This window comes from Pezoporus occidentalis, unplaced genomic scaffold (assembly GCF_034315485.1).
Source record: "Pezoporus occidentalis ecotype Australia unplaced genomic scaffold, CSIRO_AGI_Poc_V1 ctg21, whole genome shotgun sequence".
NCBI lineage: Eukaryota > Metazoa > Chordata > Aves > Psittaciformes > Psittacidae > Pezoporus > Pezoporus occidentalis.
The window spans coordinates 1,778,156-1,803,942 of record NW_026913964.1 but is presented as its reverse complement, the minus strand read 5'-3'; the positions used below and the strand labels follow the sequence as shown (position 1 = coordinate 1,803,942).

Here is a 25,787-nt window from a genome sequence, read left to right as displayed (position 1 = left end):
GCCACTAGTATCTTCACAGACACTGAAATAAACCTATTCAATACCCTAATCTGTTAATTCTTCAACAACAGCAAATTCGCTAATCCTCTGGTACTGATAATGGCAGCAACAAGATACTTGCTGATTTCAACTACTGGCATTGAGGAATTACTTTCCTTCTAGAGTAGTCCTGGTGTCCAGACAATTCAATGCATCTATTTAGTACTATAAATTACTATGTTAGTAAAAGTTTCATCCTTTCTGCTGGCACTACAACCCCTGCAGTTATGTCAAATGAACTTTAACTGGTTTGAATCTTTTTCAGAAAAGCTTATTCAAATTCTTTTTTTTTACTCTTAAGACAGGAAATACACAGGTTCTATTCCCAAGCCACCGCTTCATGTATCTGCTTTTACTTTGTGAATTGTCCTGAATAAACATTTTAATACTGCAATTGCAATACTTTTGCTGTAAGTCTCAGGACAAACAGTTACACTATTTTTGTCCAGAGATAATGTTGACCTTTTAAAATTTATCAGATTATGAGGCACAAAAACTGTTCAATATTCATATACTTGAGTCAAGAAAGCAGCGTTCTCTATACTGCACATTCACAGACCAGCATATACTTATGCTACTCACTTATGTCATGCTGAGTCCAATAGCTTGCAACCAGTTGAAAGAAAAATTAAAACAGCTTTGATACTCTGAAAGGCACGAAACCTATTTTGCTTGCTGTTGTGTTCAAACAGTGTTCCCATGTATTAATAATGGACCTTATTTCTAAGTTTAGTATCCTTGATGCAATAAAAAAGAAAAAAAATCTTCAGCAGCTAGCACCTCCTTCTTATGAAGGTATTTATATATATAACTAACATTGGGTTTGGTACCTTTAAAGAGATTTAAATTGTTACATTTCTTTTAAGGCACTTTCTCGAGACCTAAGTTGATGCATTCAGCCTGTTCTGCAACCTATCCCATTTTTAAAGCCCCGTTCAAAATGTGGACAACAGAAGTAGAATCATAGAATGGTCTGAGTTGGAAGGGACCTTAAAGATCGCCTAGTTCCAGCCCCCTGCCACAGGCAGGGACACCTTCCACTAGACCAGGTGAAAGCCCCGTCCAACCTGGCCTTGAACACTGCCAGCGATGGGGCAGCCACAGCTTCTCTGGGCAACCTGTGCCAGTGCCTCACCACCCTCATAGTAAAGAATTTCTTCCTAATGCCTAATCTAAAAATACCCTCTTTCAGTTTAAAACCATTCCCCCATTAAAGTAGATATAGTATTTCAGTACTAGCCTCATCAGTGCCACAGCCAGAAGTAAAATCACCTGCTCCTACCACCTATCACTCCTGTTTATATTCATAAAGACTAAATTAGCTTTATGTGCAACAGCATCACGGTAGAAGATCAATCCAAATTATTTATTCACTCACTCCTAAATCTTTTCCAGAGCTGCTGCTTTCCACAATGCAGTCCACTCTGGCCTGCATTTCCAGTTTTTTAAACATGTATCTTTGGCTGCTTTAAAAGGTACTTTGCTTATTTAATGGGCCCAGCTTACCACGTCATACAAACAACTCTCTGTCCCTGACTTGCCATACTTTTACTGTTTCAATACTTTTGTGTCACATGCACATCAGTAATGATTTACGATTTCTTCCATATCCCTGAAAAAAGTAGTCAGTATTGCCCAGATATATCCCAAATTTCACAGAACACTTAAAAGTATCACCATCCTGTCTGTTTACGATTCCCAAAGATCCATTAATTCCCAGATTGTGATTTTCAGCAGCCATTGAAGTCTTCCAAGCATTTTCTTGGAACTCTGCAATAAACCAGCAGACCCTAACAGATATTAAATAACATATTGTTTGGTTATTGAGAGGTTTGGAAGTACATCTCTTGTCTCTTCTGATTTGAATACCATTTTCTCTAAAAGAAATATAAATAAATTTTTTGAATGATGCTACTCTGTCAACATGGTTACTCATGATTTTACATCCTCATTTTATTCTTAGTCTCCTGCAACACCATCCTCTTACCCATATCCTTGTTAGCTTACTTATCAGACAACTCTCTGTTGTCTTTACTGTCTTTTATCAATCTTCTCTGCTTTATAACTTCTCATTTACTGTTTCCATAGCAATCCTTCACACTTCTTATTTATTGTGATTTTTTTTTTTCCTCTGCCTTCAATTGCCAGTGGTTCCCATTGGATATCACAAACTTGATTCAAACTTAATTGACTTTTCTATTTTAACATGTTAATAAATTCCACTTGAAGATGTTGTTTATTTGATTGAAAAAAAACTAAACAATTCTTTATTCTGGGAATTGACGTAACTGACTAAGGCCAGCTTTTTTAGTGTGCACTAGACCATTAATTTCACAGAAGTTCAGAAACCAAATGTTAGGAATTAGGAATGTTATTTTGAGATAGCATTCAAACAGTGAAAAGGAAAGTACTGTGAATGTTAAACATCTGTGAGAATGTTTTTCATTCATCACATTAATCAGGTTTTTATCCCCTCTCTTTCAAACAATATATTTGTCCTTTCAAATAAAATACTCCAGGCTTTTGTCACAGGTCAAACACTTGACATTTTTTACAGGGTGTTCTACAAGACCCAGCTCAGCAGCAGAACTACATTCACATTAGTATCAGCATCACTAGTGGACAGAGGCATGATTTATTGGGCAAAAGGAAGCAACAAGGACTAATTGGCCATATGAGGACACATAAGTGTGTGAGAGGAATACAGAAACAGCAGGGAAGACATGCAAAGGTAGCTTGCTCTTCTGTCATGTCCCAGGGCCCAAGATAAATGGCATTATTAACAGAGCTGAGATAAAAGAAATTCAGTACAAATTACACATGCAAATTCTTTCTTCCTTAGAATAGTATAAGAAAATATACCTACATGAAATAAAATACTTTTTGTATAGATTGAGGAAATATACTTAGGTAAATTAGAAGGTGAAAAACTGCCTCTATGTCATTTCCTCACAGTGAATCGATTAAATCTGTGATTACAACTTTTTAATCACCACCAACACACTGGAGGCAAAATGCAGACTTCAACATGTTTGAAATCATAGAATCATAGAATAGTTAGGGTTGGAAAGGACCTTAAGATTATCTAGTTCCAACCCCCCTGCCATGGGCAGGGACACCTCACACTAAACCATCTCACCCAAGGCTTTGTCCAACCTGGCCTTGAGCACTGCCAGGGATGGAGCATTCACAGCTTCCCTGGGCAACCTATTCCAGCACCTCAACACCTTCACAGTAAAAAAATTCTTCCTAAAATATCTAACCTAAACTCCCCCTGTTTAAGTTTTGCAATATGCACATAAAGGCTTATGTTTACAGCAGAAATGATGACTTCCTAAAACAATTCAGTATGTATTTGTCCTGGGTTCAGCAGTAGCAGTCATGTTTCTCCTTCGTGGTAGCTGGTGCAGTGCTGTGTTTTGACTTCCAGCCTGGGACCAGTGCTGGTGATACCGATGTTTTCGGTTGTTGCTAAGTGATGTTTACCCTGATGGAGGACTTTGTGAGGCTCATGCTCTGCCAGGGAGGAGGGGAAGCCAGGAGGAAGCAGAGACGGGGCACCTGACCCAGGCTAGCCAAAGAGGTATTCCATACCACAGCACGTCATGCCTGGGGTGGGGGGGGTAACTGGGAGTTACCCGGAAGGACACGGGCTTCTGGGTGGGACTCGTTTCTTGGCCAGTGGTATCGTATTCTCTTCCCTTGTTATTTTCCCTTATCATTGTTGTCGTTGGTGGTAGCGGTGGTGATTTGTGTTGTACATTGGTTGCTGGACTGTTCTTGTGTCAACCCGTGGGAGTTGCACTCTTTTGATCCTCCTCCCCGTTCCTCCGGGAGTGGGGAAGGGGAGAGCCCCGGGGGGGGTGGGCTCTATTGCTCTCAGCCCGGCACCACTCGCTGGGAGTGACTGAACAAGCTGTCTGGCTAGGGTTTAAACCATGACAGTATTCAATACATACATTTCTATAAGAACAATAAGTTATTTATAAAAGTCTTAGGGAAGGCCAATAGACGTTTGCATGCATCAGGTAACCATGCTTCAGAAGAGCTGGCCTGGTATCCTCAGTAACAGCTGCAGATATAATGCCAATAATACTGTAAAATAAGGCTTTACATATCAAAACAGCAACCTTTTTTTTTTTTTAACTGTCCCTGATCTCTTATCATGCCCTATTTAGTAGGAGCCACCAGTGTAAACCTCCTGTGTGACCTATATACAGAATTAGAAGATGTCCTTAAGAGCTGCATTTTGGACAAGTAAAAAAATAAATGGGGAAAAACCCCTGTCAAGAGTCCCTAGCCTTGAACACATAGGGTCCACGGAATCCTGCTTTCCTAAATGTCAGCTGTAACTCTGTGATTGGCTAGATTTTTTTCCACCAGAATAAAGAGGTAACATTGAATAAAATTGCCACATACTCGGTGTGGAGCCTGCTGGTATGAAGCATGAAATGCATATGCCTAGTGCTTGCAAGTTGGTGCCCATAGTAAAGCATATATTGAGATTAGAGTTCAAAACAATAATCTGAATCATTATGTTGAAATGCCAATTTCTGTTGAACTGCAAAATTTTGTTGAACTGCTGTGTCCTCTATAACATCCAAACACTACTGGGAACATTCTGCAGTTTAGATTAAGGAAAAAAAAGATAATAAAAAGATTGCTTCTGTCATTTCTGTCCATCAGGAAGTAGCCTCATTACCCAAGCAAGCTTGTAATATGTTGTTATGCTAGTTGTATTTTATTACCATTGATTTATCTACAAAGATAATGCAATTACGGCTATTTAAATATTATCCTTCAGCTATTTACTTCTGGAGAGCACGCAAGTCATATCTGAATACAGATCAGTTGATTTTGAGGTTAAGTATTGAGTTAAACAGATATATGTGGTTCTTTTTACTGCTTGTGGTTCTTCCACATAAGTAAACCAGAGCAGCCTTACAGTATATTCTATGGAAAGTGAGAGACACAATAATCCCAGAGGCAATCAGAACTTAATGGATTTGTATTTTTTGAGTTTCCACTGGAGCTCTCCATATGTACTCAGGGATCAAATCTTTTTATTCCCTACACAGATATTTTTATTCCCTTTTTATACATCATAAACTACAGTTCTTGGTAGAAGGGGAACAGCCCAAAACTGTTTACAATAGTAGTAAAACACTGCCACAAACCTGGCAGGTAGGCAGATGTTCTGTGAAAAATACATGTGAAAAAGGCATGTGAAAATACGAAAGTTATTTTTATTTCAGAAAAATTAAAAAAGAGTAATACAAAAGAAAGTTTTTATTAGCAAGACCATGTGCTGCCACTTGGACATCTAAATATGAGAGCTATGGGTGCAATCAAGGTATTCAAAGGCTTGTTATAAGAATGTGGTATGGGAAGAAAAAGAAACCCTGTGTTCAGCATACGGACCATAGAGATAGATAAAGCATTAGCAGGACATTTTATCCAAGTACTTTTAAGACATAAAAAAAATCCCTTAAATAGCTTTATGATTTGTTTCTAGATAAAGGGAGACTTTTTCTCATTTTCCTAACATGACTTTATTTAGGCCTGAAGATTTATGAAACTCTGGATATTAAATTGGTTAAAACAGCCATTTTGGAGCTCAGTAATATTCGAAGAAAATAAATCATTGAGGAAAGAGTGAAATATTTCTCTTTTAAATTTTCTGAAATACTGAAAAACGAATGGCAGTTTTACAGAAGACACACATTAAGTTTCTGAAGCAAGAAATAACAGAAAGCACATCAAGCACATTGTTCTGTAATTTGGTCTAAAGACCATCAAAACCTCATGCAGTACAAGTGCTGACATATATGTACACACATTCCATCTAAGGCCAACATCAGCCCTACACCTATAGACTAGTTAACCACAGAAACAGTGGATTTTATTTGTACCTTAACCACAGAAATAGTGGATTTTGTTTGTACCACTGTACTTGGTACCCAGACATCAAAGTAAAGCTGTGTTCAGAAAGAAGCACTGCATGTTCAAAACCCTTTCTTTACATAAAACCTTGTTTTTATTGGACATCACTGAGTCAAAGGCAGATGGCTGATCTAATTTTAGCTAGGGACAGATACAACCCACCAGTGGCCAGGGTAATCAAGGGTAGCCAAGCTTACAAGCCCTAAGCAACAAATTTATTTTACCTCATATTCAGATTCCAGTGTCACAGTGTTCTGTTTTAATTTTTCTTTCAAAGCTGGATCAACCTGCAAGACAAACAAAAATACAGCAAAAATGTTTGCTTTAAGGAATTTTACTTTTTTTTTTAAGAAAACTTAACCTCAAATAAATTAAATATTGGTACAAGCAAACCCTTCTCTCCTTTAAATGAGTTTATATGCTATTTGTTCATGTACCAGGATGAGACAGGTCAACAGCCAAACTCTTCAAATCAAAAAGCAGCATACTTGAAACTAGCCCTGCACTTGTATCACCTCAGATACTTAAATGTGTAACTCTTCAGTTCGAAAATGTGAAACTAAAGAAAGCCTTAAAAGAAACAAGACCAAGAAAGAGAAAATTCTTATCACATTACATATTTTCCTCCTGAACATTGTGTTCAGTGAGTAGGTATACAATACATTCTGGTCTTCAAAGTCTAAGCATGAGTCAAACATCCAGTTTTCTGGGGAACACACAGCTCTTTCTTAGTTTTATGTACTGACAATGCCAGCAATTCCTGCCACCTTTCAGAGAAATTTGTTCAAGGAACAAATGCAAGAACAGACATGCCAGTGAACCACAGCAGATGCATTCCAGGTTTTAACTTTTCCAGAGCCCAAAATAAGTTATGTTCATCCCTCCCTTTGCTAAGTAACATCTGTCTCCCACAGGCCTAAGCACAAAAGCAAAGGAGAAAAAGATAATTAGCATTCTTCATACTTAGAGAACACATTTTATGTTCTCCTCAGACATCAGCCATGTATGCAGTATTCAGACATAGTCATTGGCTAACCAATTAAAATATCAGATAAATCTACCATGAGAAAACATTCTCATTTTCAGACCTTAAATACAACCAGTGTTAAACAAACCAGAGATGTAAAGAGACTGGCAATGTGCTTAGTTCTACATTCCTGGTACACTAGTCTAACTAAAAATAGTTCAGTGAAGAAAAGTTGTTATTCTTCACTTGTTGCTTCTTGATCTGAATGAAAAGGGCACAGTTACCCTCAACACAACCAACCTGAAATGTCTATAAGCAGTCTAGAAAAGAAAAAGGAGGTAGCACATGATATAGAATTTGCCTGGTTGATGGAAGACACATTTTCAGATTGTGCACCAACACAAGCTCCTCATACTCAGAGGTACTTGAAATACCTATACTATCTTTATTAATACTGCTCTGAAGAATAATTTCCCTAAGCCATAATGTTCCACTTGATTACAGTTACTGCCTACTAGTTAGTATGCAGCCTGTGAGACTTCAATTCCTACGGATGCTCAGACAGGTAAGTCTAACACCATCTGTACAAGGCCAGAGGTTTGACTTCCCTATCTCATCACAACCCAGGAGGCAATCAATCTCTCAAGCAATCAAGGAGGTTCCTCGATTGTGTGGAAGACAACTTCGTCTTGCAAGTAATAGAGGAGCCGACAAGGAGAGGTGCCATGCTTGACCTCGTGCTCACCAACAGGCTCGTTGGAAACAGGACCCTCCAGGGCAGCCTTGGATGCGGCAATCACGAGATGCTCGAATTTGAGATCCTCAGGAGAGTGAGAAGAGTGTGCAGCAACCTCAATGACCTGGACTTCAAAAGAGCAGACTTTGGCCTCTTCAGGAACCTGCTTAGTAAGGTTGCATGGGATATAGCCCAAGAGGGCAGGGGGGCCCAAGACTCTTAGTTGATATTCAAGGATCACCTGCTACAAGCTCAGGAGTGTTGCATCCCAACTAGAAGGAAGTGCAGCAGGAGGGCCAGAGGACCTCCTTGGATGGATAAGGAGCTCCTGAGGAAAATTCAAATGAAAAAAAGAGGCTTATAAAAAGTGCAAGGACAGGCGGCCTGGGAAGAGTACAGGGATATTGTTCGGGAACCTAGGGACCAGGTTAGGAAAGCTAAGGCTCAGTTAGAATTAAACTTGGCTAGGGATGCTAAGAATTACAGCAAGGGATTCTACAGGTACATAGCACATAAAAAACAGACAAGGGAGAACGTAGGCCCCCTCAGGAAGCTCTCGGGAGAACTGGCTACACAGGATTTGGAGAAGGCTGAGGTTCTGAATGGCTTCTTTGCCTTGGTCTTCACTGGCAAAAGCTCTGACCACACCACCCAAGTCTTGGAAAGCAGACGCAGGGACTGTGAGAATGAAGACCTTGGGTTAAAACTTAAACAGGGGAAGTTTAGATTGGCTATAAGGAGGAAATTCTTTCTTGTTAGGGTGGTGAGGCACTGGAATAGGTTGCCCAGGGAAGCTGTGAATGCTCCATCCCTGGCAGCGTTCAAGGCCAGGTTGGACAAAGCCTTGGGTGAGATGGTTTAGTGTGAGGTGTCCCTGCCCATGGCAGGGGGGTTGGAACTAGATGATCTTAAGGTCCTTTCCAACCCTAACTATTCTATGATTCTATGATTCTATGACTAAATCTGGCCATAGAAATGTATGTTTTTGCAACCTCCAGACTCTTTACATATGGGAAAGAAGCCAAAACATCTAAAATGGTTAGAGTTTGTACAGGATACAGCTCCCACCTTCTTTGTAATTAAAAAAGCTGTATAAAACAAGGCACTGTCTCTGCAGTGGCCCTCAACATCAGATAAAAAATTAAATGCTATTTCTCTGCCTTGGCATTCAAGGCTTCCATAGAACTGCCCCTCATTAAAGATGGATTGCCTCACTCCTGTGACCATGACCTCAACAACAGCCATGCTTCATTAGAACTACAAACCCATCCATCACATGTGCAGAAATGCAAACTCTTTGGGCAGCCAGACAGGCTTTGGAGCTTGCTTTCACAGAGATAAGAGTGATCATGGACCTCACTGTATTCAGAACTAAATGCAAACACTATTCGTTATGCTTTGTGTTCTTGCAATACACATACGGGCAAGGGGAAACAAATGCTCCAGAAGTAAAGGAGCAAGAGAATTTTATTTCTTCGTACATTTTCCCTTCATTTAATAATAAGGCACCTGAGAAAACATAGCTGGAGCAGCATTTTTAGTTAATCAACCCCAGCCAGAATTTATCTTACAAAGACAGCTCAATATCCCCACTATCAAGTTTTATTTTAACAATTTTTAGCTCTCTTGCATGACCACATTTGTGTAAGGTAAAGGGAAACAAGCAATCTACTGCTGCTTATCCTCCCAGGACCCTCTATCCTCAGACTTCCTTGTGTCTTCTTTCTCTATTGCCTCACAAACGGAGAAGACTAGCTAAAACTGATAAAACACTCATAACTTTTGATGCTGTCACTTTAATATTGACAAAAAAGCAGGAATAAAAGAGGCTAATTGAAATTTCTTAGGAAAAAGTTATCTTGTAAATGAGAGATGAAGAGAAGCTGCTGCTTCTTCAGAACCAGGAATTTTATTCAGCAAATTAACTTAACAAAAAAAGGCTAATTAAGCCCTGTTTTGAGGGCAAACTATATCCACATCTTGTCAAACTTTTAGTATTTAACATACAGGTACATGAAAGACTTAAAGTCCACTCTGCAGGGCATATTATTTTGTATTATTTTGCTCAAAGTTCCACAAAAACAAAAACAAAGGGGACACAAGCACACAAGTGTGCATTTCTTCATCTTTACCTTCTCTTTACCTTTATTGCTCCCTACATACTTACCCACATAGCATAATTTAAACATGCTTGACTCCACACAGAAATTGAGTCATCAGCACGTTCTAAAGCCTTGACTGCAAAACCCTGTTTTGCAGTTGCCAAATGGAAACAGACAGGTTACCATTTTCAGAACCAAGATGACAGTTGAGAAGAAGTGTATTATAAAGTCCTGTTTCCACAGTGTTTGTATGATGCTGCACTATTTTTGCAACATCAAAAGAACAAAAAGAAGAAAAGAAAACAGAATGGTGCTATTTTCATTCAGAAAAGGCAGAAAAATATCAACATGAGCCATGATCACAGATCGTAACCACAGAACACTTAAAATGGGGGCAAAGCCATTAAAGTGCCCATGCCAAAGCAGTAGCTCCTTTGTATTACACGTTTGCCACAAGATCCAAATAAAAACACATACATTTTGCTTCCATGATGACTGCTATGCCAACACATATGCTGCCAAATGAGCTAGAAGTATTCAGCTATGTACTGGTAAATGAATCATCAGCTAAATTATGAATTCAAATCTCTATTAGTAAATAGGATAAGGGGAGCAGAAAACGTCCAAATGCCAAAGTAGCCTGGCAGTGTCCTCTGCACCATTATCTAGGAGGCAGGAAGGAACAGGAAAAAATATCCCTTTATGCTAGTGGACTCATTCTTGTCAGGCAAAATCTCAGATTCTCCTTTAAGTCCATTTACAGTCAAGCTTTGTTTCTAAATACGGAATTCAAAGATGTGTAGAATTATAATTACAGCGTAACTTCATGTTAAATTCCTACTGAAATACTTGATGTAAGTATTCAGACAGCTTTCATGAGATGGTGACTACAAGGCTTCAAAACCGTTGCTGTAAATTGCATTTTTCAAGTCTTTACTGTTGGGTTGTTTTTTTTTTTCCTGGGGCGTGGGTTGTTTTCTGTTTGTGGGGTTTTTGGTTTGGTTTGGTTTTTTTTGTTTTGGCTTTTTTCCTTTGCAGCACTTGTGGCAAAAACGAATGAAACATTCTCACGGTTATTTTCCATATTACATCAATTAGAAGTGCAAGGGCAGGTATATTGACACATTTCAAAAAGGGTTAAAGAAGAAAGTTTTCAAATTAGAATTCTGACCCATTTCAGACTCCACTGTCCCTGCAGATTTATCTTTCCTTAACTTCAAAAGATACAGACTTAAAAATAAATAAATTCTTAGATGGCTAAAAGTAATAGGGGTTAAGCACAAAAATATTCCTAGAAATCTTAGTAGGCAGCTATTTGAGGATTTAAATCCCTAAAAAAAAATTTAAAATGTGGCTGCCACTTCTCTTTATAAGGATGACAGTTCAATTTTCCAATGAGAATCTGGACAGAATTTCTAGGTGGAAAAAAAGGCGCATCTCAGGGTGCAGGCAAGAGGCATCACTTTAGAGCAAAGCAGGAATATCTGGTGCTTGCCACCCCTACCAAAAACTAGGGACTCCTGCAGCTCACTGTGACAAACTGTTGGCCTCTCTATATCCATTTCAGTAAAGGGAAATTTTGTTTATGACACAAATATTTCTGGTACAGTTATAAACCTAAATGTGCTGCTACTAAAAAATATCTCTCGCTAACAATTTTGCACTGATCCTCAGTGACCACAGTTCATTTTGGTTCAGAGGCAAATAATACAGACAGAAAGCAACTGTACAATTTGTGAATGTCACTAACTTCACCTCCAGGATATGGAAAGAACAGCTCTCCCACAATGGAACCCGAAGAACACCACTGCTATCCCCTTTTAATGTTCAGAGGGATGGAACACCTCTCCTATGAGAAAGGCTGAGAGAGTTGGAGTTGTTCAGCCTGAAGAGAAGGCTCTAGGGAGACCTTACTGTAGCCTTTCAGTACTTAAAGAGGGCTTTATCAGGAAGATGGAGACAGAATTTGTATTAGAGCCATTGTGATAGCACAAGGAGTAAAAGTTTCAAACGACAAAAGATTTAATCTAGATAGAAAGAAGATACTTTTCACAATGAGGGTGGTAAAACACTGGCACAGGTTGCCCAGAGAGGTAGTGGATGTGCTATCCTTGGAGACATTCAAGGCCAGGCTGGATGTGGTTCTGAGCAACGTGATCTAACTGAAGATGTCCCTGCTCATTGCAAGGGGGGTTGGACTGGATGGTCTTTAAACATCTCTTCCAACCTCAACCATTCTATGAAACAGGGGAATGCAAAGCAGACTAGTAGTGTCACTCCTGTTCAGCAGAGTCAATTCATATTCTAATTTTCAGGGTAGCACCCCAGGTGTCCACAATATATGTATGCCTAGATCTCTAACTTAAATAGCCACCTTTCACAAGCAGTCTCTCTCAGATATAACCATTATTATTTATTTGCCCACTTACTATTTGTGACCATGGATTTTAGCACTAACCAAGTCTCCAATACACTGCATCTTCTAAAATTAAGGGTTCAATTACTACACAAAGAAACTGTCAGGAGAAAACCACGTCATGAGAAGAGGACTGTGCTTTTAACAGTCTCCTCTCACAAAAGTCACTGCAGTAAATTGTATACTGGGTACCCAGAGACTTGCATGCACTGACCAAATATTTGCATGCCAAAGTCTTAGAACTCCAGCAAACATTTCCAGAAGGCAGTAGAAGATGTTTCTACACTAAAACTAGTTATTTTTCTAAAACATGAGTATCCTTTCCTATCCTCCACAAAAAGAATATACCATTGAAAAAGATTTTACCTTTTAATCTGGAAATGGGTAAAGACAATGGCTTGAATGCAATGAACATGAATTAACCTTGGTTTATTTCCATCTGCTCACACTAGCATAAAAGATGGGACACAATTCTGCAGCAGTATCCACAGCACAGAGAGTCCACAAAATGACTGTTTACATGAAATTCTTCATTTTGCTGTCCCCACCCATTCTTTAAACTTAAAGAGTAAATTAGAACCACCAGGTCTGGCTCTCCCAAAAGAAAATCTTTGAAAACATTTAGCATATGCCTAACTCCCCTACGTGGAGAATCAGCAATCTTGCATGGATCAGTCAGCTTTTATCTTCCTTGACAAGAAAAGACTCGCAGAAATTGTTACAAGTCTGTCATAAATATTGCAAATTGTGGTCTCTGAGCAGAAAGAGAAGCTGTAGACAAGAGAGGATAAACCCCAGGACTCAGGAAGTGCAGTGTAAACCACAGCAAAGCTGATCACCATTCTACTTAAGGAATTAAAGAAACAAAACTTGTAAAGACTGTAAAGTACAACAAAAGTTGTACTTATGCCAAACTCCTGGCATACATTTTTTGGCAACAGAGGCAGAACATACCAAGTTGTGCAACTTCATTTACAAGATCCTTTACCTATGTTATTTATAACATTTAATACATTCAAAACACTCAGGTAATGCTACATTCTTCACTACGAGGGTGTTGAGGCCCTGGTACAGGTTGCCCAGAGAAGCTGTGGCTGCCACATCCCTGGCAGTGTTCAAGGCCAGCTTGGACAGGGCTTTCAGGAACCTGGCCTAGTGGAAGGTGTCCCTGCCCATGGCAGGGAGCTTGGAACTGGATGATCTTTAAGGCCCCTTCCAACCCAAACCATTCTATGATTCTAAACTGCTTATACTTGGATAGGAATAACACAGGGGAGACAGCTGAGACTATGTGCAAAACCTGGCTTTGTGTCCTTTGTTTCCTAATATCTGCATAGAATACAGACAGTTAAACAAACAAACAAACAAATCAACCCAGTCTCTGACATAAAACAATGCAGACATTTCCAAAGGAGCAATACAAAATAGTAGCAGTTTCCAGAGTTACAGTACACGGTGCACCAGTCATCTCCTAAAATCCAAATCTTTTATTTGCTTACAGATGGACCAAAAAAAAAAAAAAGACCTACAGTCCCAAACGCTGAACCATTCATTTTCACATGATAATGCCATGGAAAATGCAATTAAGCTAATCGCATAAAAAAAGCCAATATGATGATCCCATACTTCGGCAAGCACTTAAGCATTTCTAGATTTCTCATATATAAGGTCATCAAAACTAACAGAAGTTTTATAGCTTTCAGTTCTGAGAAGAAAGTACTCTGGCATTTAATCAATGATTTGTATGCTTTTGCATCCAGCTTGATTTGCAGGTGCACAATTTTGATTTATTTGATTTATAAAATACAAATCAGAGCCTTAAACCTCAGCTCTGAGTAAGCTAGCATTAATTTAATTTCACAGTAAAATTCAGTGCAAAATTTGTTCCTTCCAGTATAAAGTATTTCAATAGACAAAAAAAAAACAACAATCCACAAGTCTGAACCCAACAAGAAGACCCTTGGTACTTCTGAAAGGACCCTGCAAGGAAAAGCAAATTTTGCTGCATGCATAAAGATGAACCAGTTCCAAGTATAGACCCAACCACACCTCTTCCCTCAAAATCATAATGGCAGAGCTCTCCAATACAGCATCTCAAAGCTGGCATTCCTGGGCTTTGCCACATCTTTTTTTTTTCCCGCAATCCAACAGTACAAAGAGCACGCTAAGTATATGTGCAATGTCTCCCAATCCCCTTTCTACTTTCTTCCAAAAAAAGACGTATAGGAGTATAGGACCTCCCAGGTGAAATGGCTGGAGTATGTCAGCCACAGGTCTAAACTATGGAAGAAAGACAAAAGTTGGTGAGAGAATTCTATGCATTTATTTTTCATCACAGAAAGGAGTGAAAAGTAAGACAACAGCACATTCCTTCCTGTGGGTCAAAATGTGGACTGCTGGTCACAAAAACTGTGATTCTTAGGCTGGAACAAGAGTTGCTGAATTTGCTGAGTCAGCCATCACAAAACCCCGACAGAGAAAACAGCAAGAGGAATAAGCTGCCTATTTCAAAAACATTAAAATACAACTTCTCAAGGTGCCTTTGTAAAGGCTCTTTAATATGCTACACCTGTCCTGCTACAGCTACTTAGACATCGTGAAGTACAGGGCATAAACGAAACACCCTTAAGGTATCAGTGCAAAAAAGGAAATGTTACATAAAGCAGTACTTAAAAAAATCCTTTCCTTCTCCTCAATGTGTAGGTATAATACATGAAAAATTAATGAAATCTACTAAAAGGCTTCAAGTTCTGAAATACTGGTTTTATCATAATTTAACTTACATGTGATCTCTTTGGAGAATAAACCTCTGAAAATTCGTTATAATTTGTCTGCTGTTAATACACATATTTGACATCCACATTTTCAAATGCATTTTCTACATATTTCAGTTAACCCACCAGCATGTTATTTAGTTACTATCAGTACAGCATTAACCAATGTATGCAAGATGGAAGTCCAGTTCTAATCCCTGGAAGTGTTCAAGGGCAGTTTGGATGGGGCTTTGAGCAACATGCCTGGCCCATGGCAGGAGGGGTGGAACTGGATCATCTTTAAGGTCACTTCCAACCCTAACTTTTACTGTATGATAATATACAAAACGTTGAACTCCTGCATTCAGAAACACATCATCTTTTTTGGCAAAAGCAAAAGCTTTTACTTTGAATAAAAGCTATACAAATACAAAAGAAACTTTGTTAAGAGTTCTTGAGTATTTACTAAGTAATTATTTGCTGTATCTAAATTACAGGGTTAATTGGTCTCATGTGCACCAACTTGCTGGGAGTAATGGACATGCTACGGAAAGATGCATCTAAGGACTTACACAGAGTGTGAGTTTGAGACCAGTATTTAGGTAAAAAAAACCCAAACCATACAAACAAAAAAAACCCACCTTTTGCCTCTAAATGGAAGATACTTAATAGCTAGAAACAATAAAGACAAAATACACATTTTAGATGCAACTCCTGCAGAGTCAACACTCTTTATCATATTTTTAAAATATTGCTTTTTAATGGCTATGTATCTACTATACGAGTTAAAGCTGGAACATTGGTGCAAATACCATTTAAGCTTTTCCTTATTACTCCCTTACTCACATCCTAACTGGACAAAATTAGCCTCTTTGTGGTAACTCTGAAAAACAGAAAAAGTCACTTAAGTTTCTGTTAAAAGCAAGTAACTTCCAGACAGAAATCATAAACTGGCATTTGAAGGCATCATGCAAGCAGTCTGTGTTCCTCTTGTTTTCATATTTTCATTCCTGTACTAGCAGACAGAATAGGATTGGAGAGGGTGTACTCCTTAGTTCTGTGCTTCAGCAGAAATACCTGTGCACTGATCGTTCAATTAGGCTCATCTTGGTAAATTAATCCCGGCAGCAGCTCATTTTAACACAAGAGCACAACCAAAGGCACCATACAATATCTAAACCACTATCTTTTGCTTGGTGTATCAGGAACACATTTAAAGTGAAAAGTCTAACTACCTCATAGGAGGCCAAACCTTAAAGTTTCAGTGAATGCACTGAAGCTTCAATAAAACAACAAAACCCACCACAAAAACCCAAACTCCCAAAAATCGCAACAACCAACCTTCTCATGTAGGAACAGAGCTACTCTGATTCGTCAAATGTCATATAAACACGTAACACAGTTAAAAGAATGCACAAGCACACATACAGATTAGGAATGCTTTCCTGAATCAAACATAAACATATGTAAATGTTTATGCATTTTTTTTTTCTAAAAGTATAAGTTAATGCCTAAGGCCTGTCCTGAACCACATGAAAATATACTTGCTATCCTCATGCAAACAAGCCCAGATTTCACAAAACAACAGCAAGAAAATATACATTTAACGTTTCCGCTGGCTCAAAACAACCAACAGTGTAAAGCCAAACCAAAATGTCTGCTCTTTTGTTAACACTAAAATCTGTTAATTATGTTTTAAAATTTAGTTTCTATTTATAATACAAACCTCCAAACTTTCAGTAAGCATTGAAACCTGCTTTGATGTTTTTCTGTCTGTTTGAACAGAAACAATTATCAGAATTCAGTGTGAACTTACCGAAATTGCTTTCGTTGTTCTGAAACTGCATTTCTACAAATTATGTATTGAGAACTCCCCAACTACCAAATTCTAATAACTGCCATCCTAAATTTGCATGTCTTAAATTAACACTTATCATACGGTTCACATAGCATTTAAGTAAAAATACTTTCCACACTGACATCTAGTGAAGTTTTACAGTAAGAAAAAAGCCTATTCTAATATTTTGCACTTACAGAAAGCTTTTAATCTTCCGAATTACCTATATTTTCTATTGCTACAATTTGCAACATGATATACATCATGCACTATTTTCTTTTGAAAGATATTTTGCCACCATTTTAATAAATAACATGTTTACCTGCCAAAGGTTCAGACATTCTGATCAGTAAAATGGAAAAAGTTATGTAATTAGATGTAAAACATCAGTAGCAAAGTTACTTTTCTTCCTATCATGCCAGATGTACTTAAAAAGCTAAACATCCAATATTAACAAAACAATTCTATTACATTCACTGGGAATTATGAATGCAAAATATTTTAATTCATACATTTGAGCTACTAATAAGACAAGTCATCTCTCTTCCCTATGCAGTATCCAGAAATCTTGTATCCCTACATTCTTTCAGTAATCAATGAAAAAAGAGAGATTCCTCTGGGAATACCTAAATTAGTCTCCTGCTCTAAGTCATCCCAGAGCTTGGTAGGCTTTATGAACAGTACACATAGTCTTTGAGAAGACTTCGCAGAAGTGAGGGACTGTTACAGAGAGCTTGTGAATTTCTTGACCCCATAGCTGCCATATATGCATAGGGACAAAATACTATCTCAGATACCTTCTACCCTCCTCGAGCTGCACTCCAGGGAGGCAAGACATGATGTTGTACCAGCTACAACATTAATTTCAGCACTCATTAAGTTTCTAAAGGCAAAGTCTCATTTTTATGCCTCATTGAGAAAAGGCAGTTAAGCACTGCCTGACAACATACAGGAGGTTCAGTGCTGACTCTAGGGAAAACGTACCACCTATTGAATCACAAGCAAACCTATAAATGCTTTCTGCAGTGACAGATATTTGAAGAGAGACAGATAATGCATTTTCCCTTCTCATTAGTGATCGTACTCCAGATAAAAGTTTGGGCTATGCTATTTCAGACAGCTGCATGGCTGAAGTTTGCAACAGAACAAATTGACTCAAGTCTTTCTAACCTCAAAACACAAAGAAGAAGACAGCAAAGGTCCATTTAAGTAGAGATTGCACCTTAGAACGGAAACACTCCTGGGTAAATTGTATTCAACACTTTCTTGGTAAAAACTGTAGTAGACTTGTAGACTTCTCCAAGTCCAGAAGTGCAGAAAATCATGACCTAAGAACTGAGACTCCAGAACTTCCTTTTGAGCTCCAGTATGCTGACACCATGGCCATTGGCTTCATGAGATGAGTCTGAAAAGCTGGATGTTTTCTGGTGCTTGATGGAGGTGAGGAGAAAAATCGCTGGATATTAAATTATGTTTTGGCTAAAAGCTGCCTGAAGCTAAATTACACACTTGTAATCACTTCAATTGCAAGGCAAAAATACCAGTAATTAATTGTGGCAATGTGACAAGATTTAGAGGAACCAAAATGAGTTCTTGATAGTATATAAAATGTAAAAATCTGAGAGCTATCAACATTTCATGTACTTAAATTAGTTCCACTTGCAGTGGCGTCAGAATGAGTTTCTCTGGTTAATAACCTTCTCTTCATCTGAATCTAATCTTGACAACAGAAACTCCATCAAGAATTATGAAATGGAAAAATGGCTCCTGTTTAAAACAAGGAACTCTTAATACTTGCACTTTATTTTGTATTTCATCACAGAGAAGCTCAATAATCTGAGGTAAAGCTGCCATATGTCCAGGTTAATCCAATCACAGCCCTTTTTTTCAACACAGAAATCTCGTCCTGGCAAAATAAATAAATAAATAAATAAATGGCATGCAAATTTGGCCATGTGCCTGGAATTTCCAGATGGTGGGCAGCACAGTCAGGTGGCAGCTTTAATGTGGCTGCTTGATGCTTGGAAATCCTGAACAATGTAAATCCACTGGGACTTTTGTGCATCTGAACAAAGAGTTACCTTATGTGCAGAACATACCTAGCATGTTCCCTCTACTGAGTACTCCCAAGTAAGATCTGCCAGATAGGATCCAAACAATGTCCTGTATTTCCTGGCCATAAATATGAGAGCCCTCACATCAACTACTCATTCTAATGAAATCTTTTAAGGGCATCCACAACTGCATATGCATGTAAGAAAGCAAATTAAAATAGGCAAATAGCACTTGGCACACGTATTAGTACACACATCTGAAGATTCAGAACTAGATTTACAGAAATCTAGCACCTTGTTATGTAGCAAAATCCACAGCCTGAATTAGACTTCTGGAATTAAAAAAAAAGGGCAAGAGAAGATTTAGATGCTTAGAAAGAGGACACACACTGTGAAGCAATTAGAGCAGCAGTAACTACAGACAGACAAGAGGAAAGACTGAAGAGTTTTTAAGAACCAGCCAACTCACCCCGAGATTTGAAAAGATACCTCCTTCCAGTTAGGATTCATAGTCTTCAGTCATCTCAGAGTGAGGTAGACCACACTTTGTTCATTTTAAAGAAAAGAACAAATCCCTCGTTTCAGAGAAGGAACAATGTCCTTACAAAATGGAACTCTACTTCAAGATGCTTAATATCAAATACTCATTTCATAAAAACACAGAAATTCTAAATGGCATAGAAATTAAAACCCAGGTTTCCCCTACTTCACATATCTAATCTAACCACTAAGTCACAATAACATTTTCTCTCTCATTCTCCCAATTTCTTAATTACTTCATACTGAGATGAATTTTAAAAAGAAAAGCTGGTAATGCCTGTAGCTTCAGGCAATCTACAAATTTACAGTTACTGAATGTTTCCCAGAGAAAGGACATGTGCGTTGAAACTCCCATCCACATCCTCTGTCTGAAACAATGGATCATAGGAAGTTCGTGTGAAGCCTCACAAGTTGCGCTCACAGCATGTTTACCAGAGCTCACATCTCAGCTAACACAAATTGAAGAACATCTATGTAATGGAGCATAAAAGATTTTCTATGTATTTAACAGACGCCAAGCTATGCAGCACCATGAAAACTATGGTAGTAGAGAGCCTGTCCAAAAGCAGAATTTTAGGTACGTAAAGGATCTTCAGTCTAAAAGCAACATACATGCAGGTAGCTGCGGAATGGAAGTTTTAAGAATCAAAACTCTCAATCTGAAACTTTAATTTTCCCAATCTTTATAAAAGGCACAAGAATTCCCTGCCTCTTAGATACATGCCATTTTTGACTGAATTATGTTTATTAATGTATCCTTACACACAGGATATAGCATGACATCACAGCATAGACGGCAGAAGAGCCTCGCAATTTCTACAGCAGTAACCATGCACACCTAGAAACTCACAGGCAAGGGCTTTTCTTCATTAAAAAAAAAACTTATTAAAAAATTTTAGACAAGGATTCAGTTAAACACTTCATCATAATTATTATTTAGCATCTGTGGCCAAACTCAGTATCATTAACAATATATTTTCATATTCATTGCCAAAAAATTATGCTGGCACAATATTACAAGATTGAAAATAAAGACCCATTAAAAAAATGGATATTTCAAAGTTAAAAATTAGTACAGCTTTAATTCTTCATCAATAAATACGCATATTACCAAAACAATCTCTGTATTACTATTAACATCATCCCATCCAGATTTCATGAGACAGTCCCAACTTTTAACAACGACATTGTGATTTTGAGAGCCCATAGCTGTTTCAGGGTATTAACTGAAGTCTTTTGGTATTGAGAGGTCTCCTGGTTTCATCAGAACAGGCTAGATAACCTTGGTCTCATTTTTTTAAACATTATGCAAGATGGTATGAAAGGACAATCACAAGCAATACATCATCTCCGGGCTGTCCTACAGTGCTTTAAGCTGTTTGTGGTGACAATAAGCAGTAGGTCTAGGTGGATTCAATCACTGGAAATCATTCAAAAACACACATACAGTGTCAGCCTCAGAATGGGGAGACAAAAATCTTACTGAATTCCCAGACTGACCCTGTATTTATCTTTTACAGAAAAATGGTGGTTAATGCACTAAACTGAAACAATGTCTGATAAATGAAAACATACACCTCTGTCTGACACCACAGCAAATTCAGTAAGCTGCTGTTTAGAGACAAAGTGGGGAAATTATCTGAGATAAAGCAAAATGGATTATTTTTTGCTGAAATCAATGCAAAAAACATGAACCCAACTCTAGCAGCTGAACCTCAAAATCTTCAAGAATAGCATGGATAAAGAGCTCATTTTCATACAATCCTCTGGACTGAACTGAAACAAGAAAGAAAATTTATGTCTGAACATCTGGTACCACCACAATATAGAGTATGAAAAGCTCTGCTACCCTTTCATTTCTGTGCCATATTGCAGGACTGAAATTACTACCTTGGATGGCTCTGAACCATGGTCAAAAGATGTAACAAGTTCCAAATTTCCCCTGCCAACAGAAACAAAGGGAACCTGCTTAGCCATCAATCAAAAGCCAGGCTGCCTCGCTTAACATCCAATTCTAAAACCCTCCACAAAGCAGGCCATGCTTGAAAGCAAGGTCTGTGCTTTAATTTAGTAAAATGTGCTTCGTTACATAAACAACTGACAAAGATTTATTTTTTTTTCTCCTGTAAGCAATGATAAATGTATGTCTCTCACATTATCTAAAGCACCAAATAACATTTCACTGTATTATTTTCTTAATTTTTGGGGGACCTAGGACCAAGCTCATCAATGAATTTAGTTTTTGAAAATCAACTAAATCTACTTACACAAGGAAATTAGCCAAATTTTTCCTTCATTAGACTTGAGACTCACACTAACCTGACCTGCTTATGCAAAAATAAAAGATAACAATAATCACCAACACTGATCCCTTGCCACACTGTGCTTGTGTAATTAGCTTACTGAAACCAATTAAACACATGAATATATATTTATAAAAAAGAAATGCTAAAATGATAGATGAGAAGAGTTAATTATTCTTCCAAGTTCAGTGACACTAAAATGATTCCAAACTCTCCAGAATCACAGAATTCCTCAGACACAAACAACGGATTAAGTAAGAGCTTCTCTACCTTCAAGCCATCTGCTAGACTGCCAATAAAGCTCCAGGGAAATAATATTTAGGGCAGGCTTTATCTCACCTAATTCTATCCATCTCAACTTTTGACTTGAAGCATAAAGTCTGTATCTAGGCTCCTCCTACTATCAGCTGAACAGAGATGGGCATATCTAGAGAAAATAAATCCCATTTTAACATATGTGTCCCAAAACCTAACTCATCTGCACCTGAAGTTAGGCAGAGGTTTATCTCACCCACCATTCATTGGTCAAATGAAATATAAACAAATTCAGACACAGACATAGGAGCAGATATTTATTCAAATTTCACTAAATTCTAATAATACAAATAACCCAGAGTATTTTGAATACTAACAGTGTTAATTTAAATTGACCTTAGCATAGGTAGGGAGTACTGACACAGCAGGAAGTCTAGAGAATGAGTATAAATTCATGTGGAACAAAATCAAGCAGAAAGCCTGCAGAACACATAGGATAAGTAAGTGCATGGAAAGATCTGGGCTGACAGCAATAGCATTAAGTCCATTAGTTGTCATTAGAACAAACTACACCACCGTGGGCTTTGCCAGTCCAACCCAATCACAATGACTTGGCTATCCAGATTACTCCTTGAAATGGTGAAATCAGTCAACTTTTGGCCAGGCCTTTACATCCTGCTGTAATACTGCTTGCTATCTCAGTTAAATTGTTAGTATCTTTGATAGCTTTGCAAAGAGAGCAAATACTGCTATTTATACTCAAATAAGATAAGTAAGATACCTTGCGGTAAAGCAGCTCTATCTAGCACTAGTAGCTTGCAATATGTTTAATGATAGGGACAATCTGCTGACTTCCACAAGTATAAGTAAAAAAACAGCATTATTTGTGTCATTTTAAATGCTACAGACATATTCAAAGGTTTAGGTTATTTTGGTTTTAAATCTTCACCTCATATGAAATATATTATTTAAAGGAAGAAAATTATGTGACATATAAAAACACAAGACATTTTTCAAGTAACCATACTAACTTTACAATCTTTTAAACTACATTTAATTCTGTAACACTTCTATCTTTCTCACAGCCCCCCCCAGGGAAGAGGGTGTAAACCAAATAAACCGAAAAACCGAACCAAACTTTTGCTGGGGCACAGAAATCCTATCCAGGTGGAGTTCACAGGCAGGTAAAACAGAAGCAATAATCAACAATTTTAGTTTTAATACTTCAGGGCATGCCTATGTGTGTGTACAACTCCTGCAGACATCCCTGAGCAAGTTTACATAATGAAGCAATAAGAATGTGCCAGCCAGCAACACAGCATGGTCTTGTCCAGTCACTCCCAAATGTATTCCCCTTTTTCAGGTGGATGTTGCAACCTCATTCAAGCACTGCGCTGCTGCAGTTGTCACCATCTCAACTCAAATGTTTGAAACAAACTGCAGGCTGTCTGTAAACCAGAGTAATGTTTTGACTGCAACACAAAAGCATTCTAATAGGTGGATACCACTTCTCAACTATCCTGTTATTATAATGAGAAAATACTGGACTGATACCCCAGTCTTTCCTAAGGCAAATGCAAGTTGTGTTCTCCCCTGATATAAAGGCCTCATAGAAACCGGTCAGTCATCTGTTCCTGTTTCCTCCTACACTACTTCACCCCGACTCAAAACACTTGAATTAATGGATCTCACCTCAGAAAATAGTTTCTTAAGTACTCATAAAAATGTAAATAATTCCTTCTATTTGAATTAATTAACTTTTCTTTCCCCATGTAAAGTAGAGCAGTAGTAATTATCTCCCTTTTGTAGACTGAGAAAGCGAGACTCATTAGAACTCAGTGACTTGCTCACAGGCAGAGAGGACCTGAGGCAGAGGGAATGGAGGCAAGAACCTGAACGATGGAAATAAAATTTCCAATGAGATCAGTTATTTAAACTGCATGCTGCTATGGGTCCCCTAACACCATTCATGAGCTGCAAGACACGATGTTAAAGGACAACACCAGGAACCCAGTAACAATATTCTAAAACTGTAACACTGAGTATAACCGACCAACAGTCAACACATTTAAATCACTATCAACCCCAATTATGAGAGCAGGTATAAACCAGTGATGTGTCAGAATGTCATAAGTGACCATATTAGCTGTCTTTCTCTTCCACTCCTCATTCTTTTCTTTTTCAAAGGTCAGCAAAGCTTCTGGGATAATCCTCTACACACCATATGTGCTCTTCTTCCCAACTCCAAGTTCTAGGATTATAAAATGAAAGCTGAGATCCTCACAGTTATATCATTTCACGAGTTAGGACTTCAAGACACCAAGTAAATGCAATGCATGAGAACTGACAATGACAACATTAACACCTTGCAGGTGTCTATAAGCAATATCTCATGGATAAACACATGCCAATCAATTGGTCAAAAAGATTACCTACGGAACTCAAAACACTGCCATTCCCTTTACAGAAATTTTAAAGGCAATCTACTCAGTCTGCACAAAAAAAGCTTTACATTCCCAGCACACCTACTTATGAATATGCTCCACATGACCACCATAGCTCCTTTTATACTCTTTTTGGGTTTACAGTTTTATTGCTCATAAAGGATGGATGGTACTCTGAAAGAACACATCAGGTATTTTCATTTTCACTTGGATTTTAATTCCTAAAGTACTGCACAATGGTCATATACATTCTAATGCACAAGAGCAGATTCAAGGATGAAACTCGTGCAGGAGAAAAGATCAAACTTCTGTCTTTTTGACTCTTTACTACCTCTACTTCCTGCTTCACTAAGACAGAAAGCATTATTCTTCTCATATTTTAGCATTCTACTTTTAGGGTGCACTCAATTTGCACAAGACAAAGTGAATAGGACCTACACAGTTTGTAAACACTGAAGAGGCCAGTATTGTAACAGTCATACGTAATCCACAGCAGGAACTGCCTCCAGACTTCAAAGGTTAACTGGTATTTGGTTTCCTGACAAAATGACCCAGAGATTCTAGCTTTCCTAAAAGTGCTTCTGCTTCATGTTACCCTGGAGGAACTTGCTCAGTCCCATCCCCTCCCCATATTCTGAGAACCTATTTTGCAATAATATTTCTTCAACAAAGCCGTTTTGGAGCATACAAACTCTATTTTATTAGTCTAATTGATTTGCTGATGAGATGGAAGTCCAGATTTTCCCAGGTAGTTAATATGCTGCTTCTCTTCAACACCCTGCAGTAAGTACCACTCAGCAGTACAGACCATTCCACATGTGCAAGATTTCTGTATCCAAATCAGATCTGAATCAGCAAGTATCTACCATGCTTTGAGTGTCAATAGTAGGCACATAGTAAACAATTTTTTATTATGTACTTAAAACATTTTCTGTATATTTAATAGAAGTCACATTTTCTGTAAAAAAAACTCATTAAATAAGCATGTCTGTTCAGTTACATACTCAACAAGAAGACAGACAAAGGGCCTAGTTTTCCAGTTAATAGTAAAGGCATTTGGAACAATGCCTATACAAACATACTCATTTCTTCTCCATTAATTCTACATGATTTTCCCATAAGCATACCTGGTTTTCTATAACCAATTTTCATTTGTATAAATTCTTCCCAGAAAAAAAAACACTGCCTAACCTAATGATTTCTCTATTAATGGACATTTTGGCAACAATAGATAACGGAGAAATCCTTGATTAGTTTCAGGAGAATTCTGACTAGCCTAAACAGGCACTTGCATCAATAAGAGTCCCAGGGTAAGCTCATTTTAAATGCAGAACATTCAGTACACTGAGGGAACATGACTGATGTAGGTATCCTGAGCAAATTAAGGTGTACCCAAAA

The 25,787-nt window shown here is 38.0% G+C and overlaps 1 protein-coding gene and 1 long non-coding RNA gene across 2 annotated transcripts in view; both read right to left on the bottom strand.

Annotated features, from left to right (window-relative positions):
• LOC134163927 (cytochrome c oxidase assembly protein COX16 homolog, mitochondrial) overlaps positions 1-25,787 on the bottom strand; it is a 51,207-nt gene that overhangs the window by 8,996 nt on the left and 16,424 nt on the right. The window contains exon 3 of the mRNA XM_062619164.1: positions 6,207-6,269. Within this exon, the coding sequence (XP_062475148.1) occupies positions 6,207-6,269 (63 nt within the window). The remainder of the gene's footprint in view (positions 1-6,206; positions 6,270-25,787) is intronic.
• On the bottom strand, positions 18,564-22,977 carry LOC134163925 (uncharacterized). The gene is made up of 2 exons (XR_009964914.1): positions 19,317-22,977; positions 18,564-18,699 (listed from the first exon to the last, which is right to left on the bottom strand). It is a non-coding gene; the product is annotated as an uncharacterized LOC134163925 (long non-coding RNA).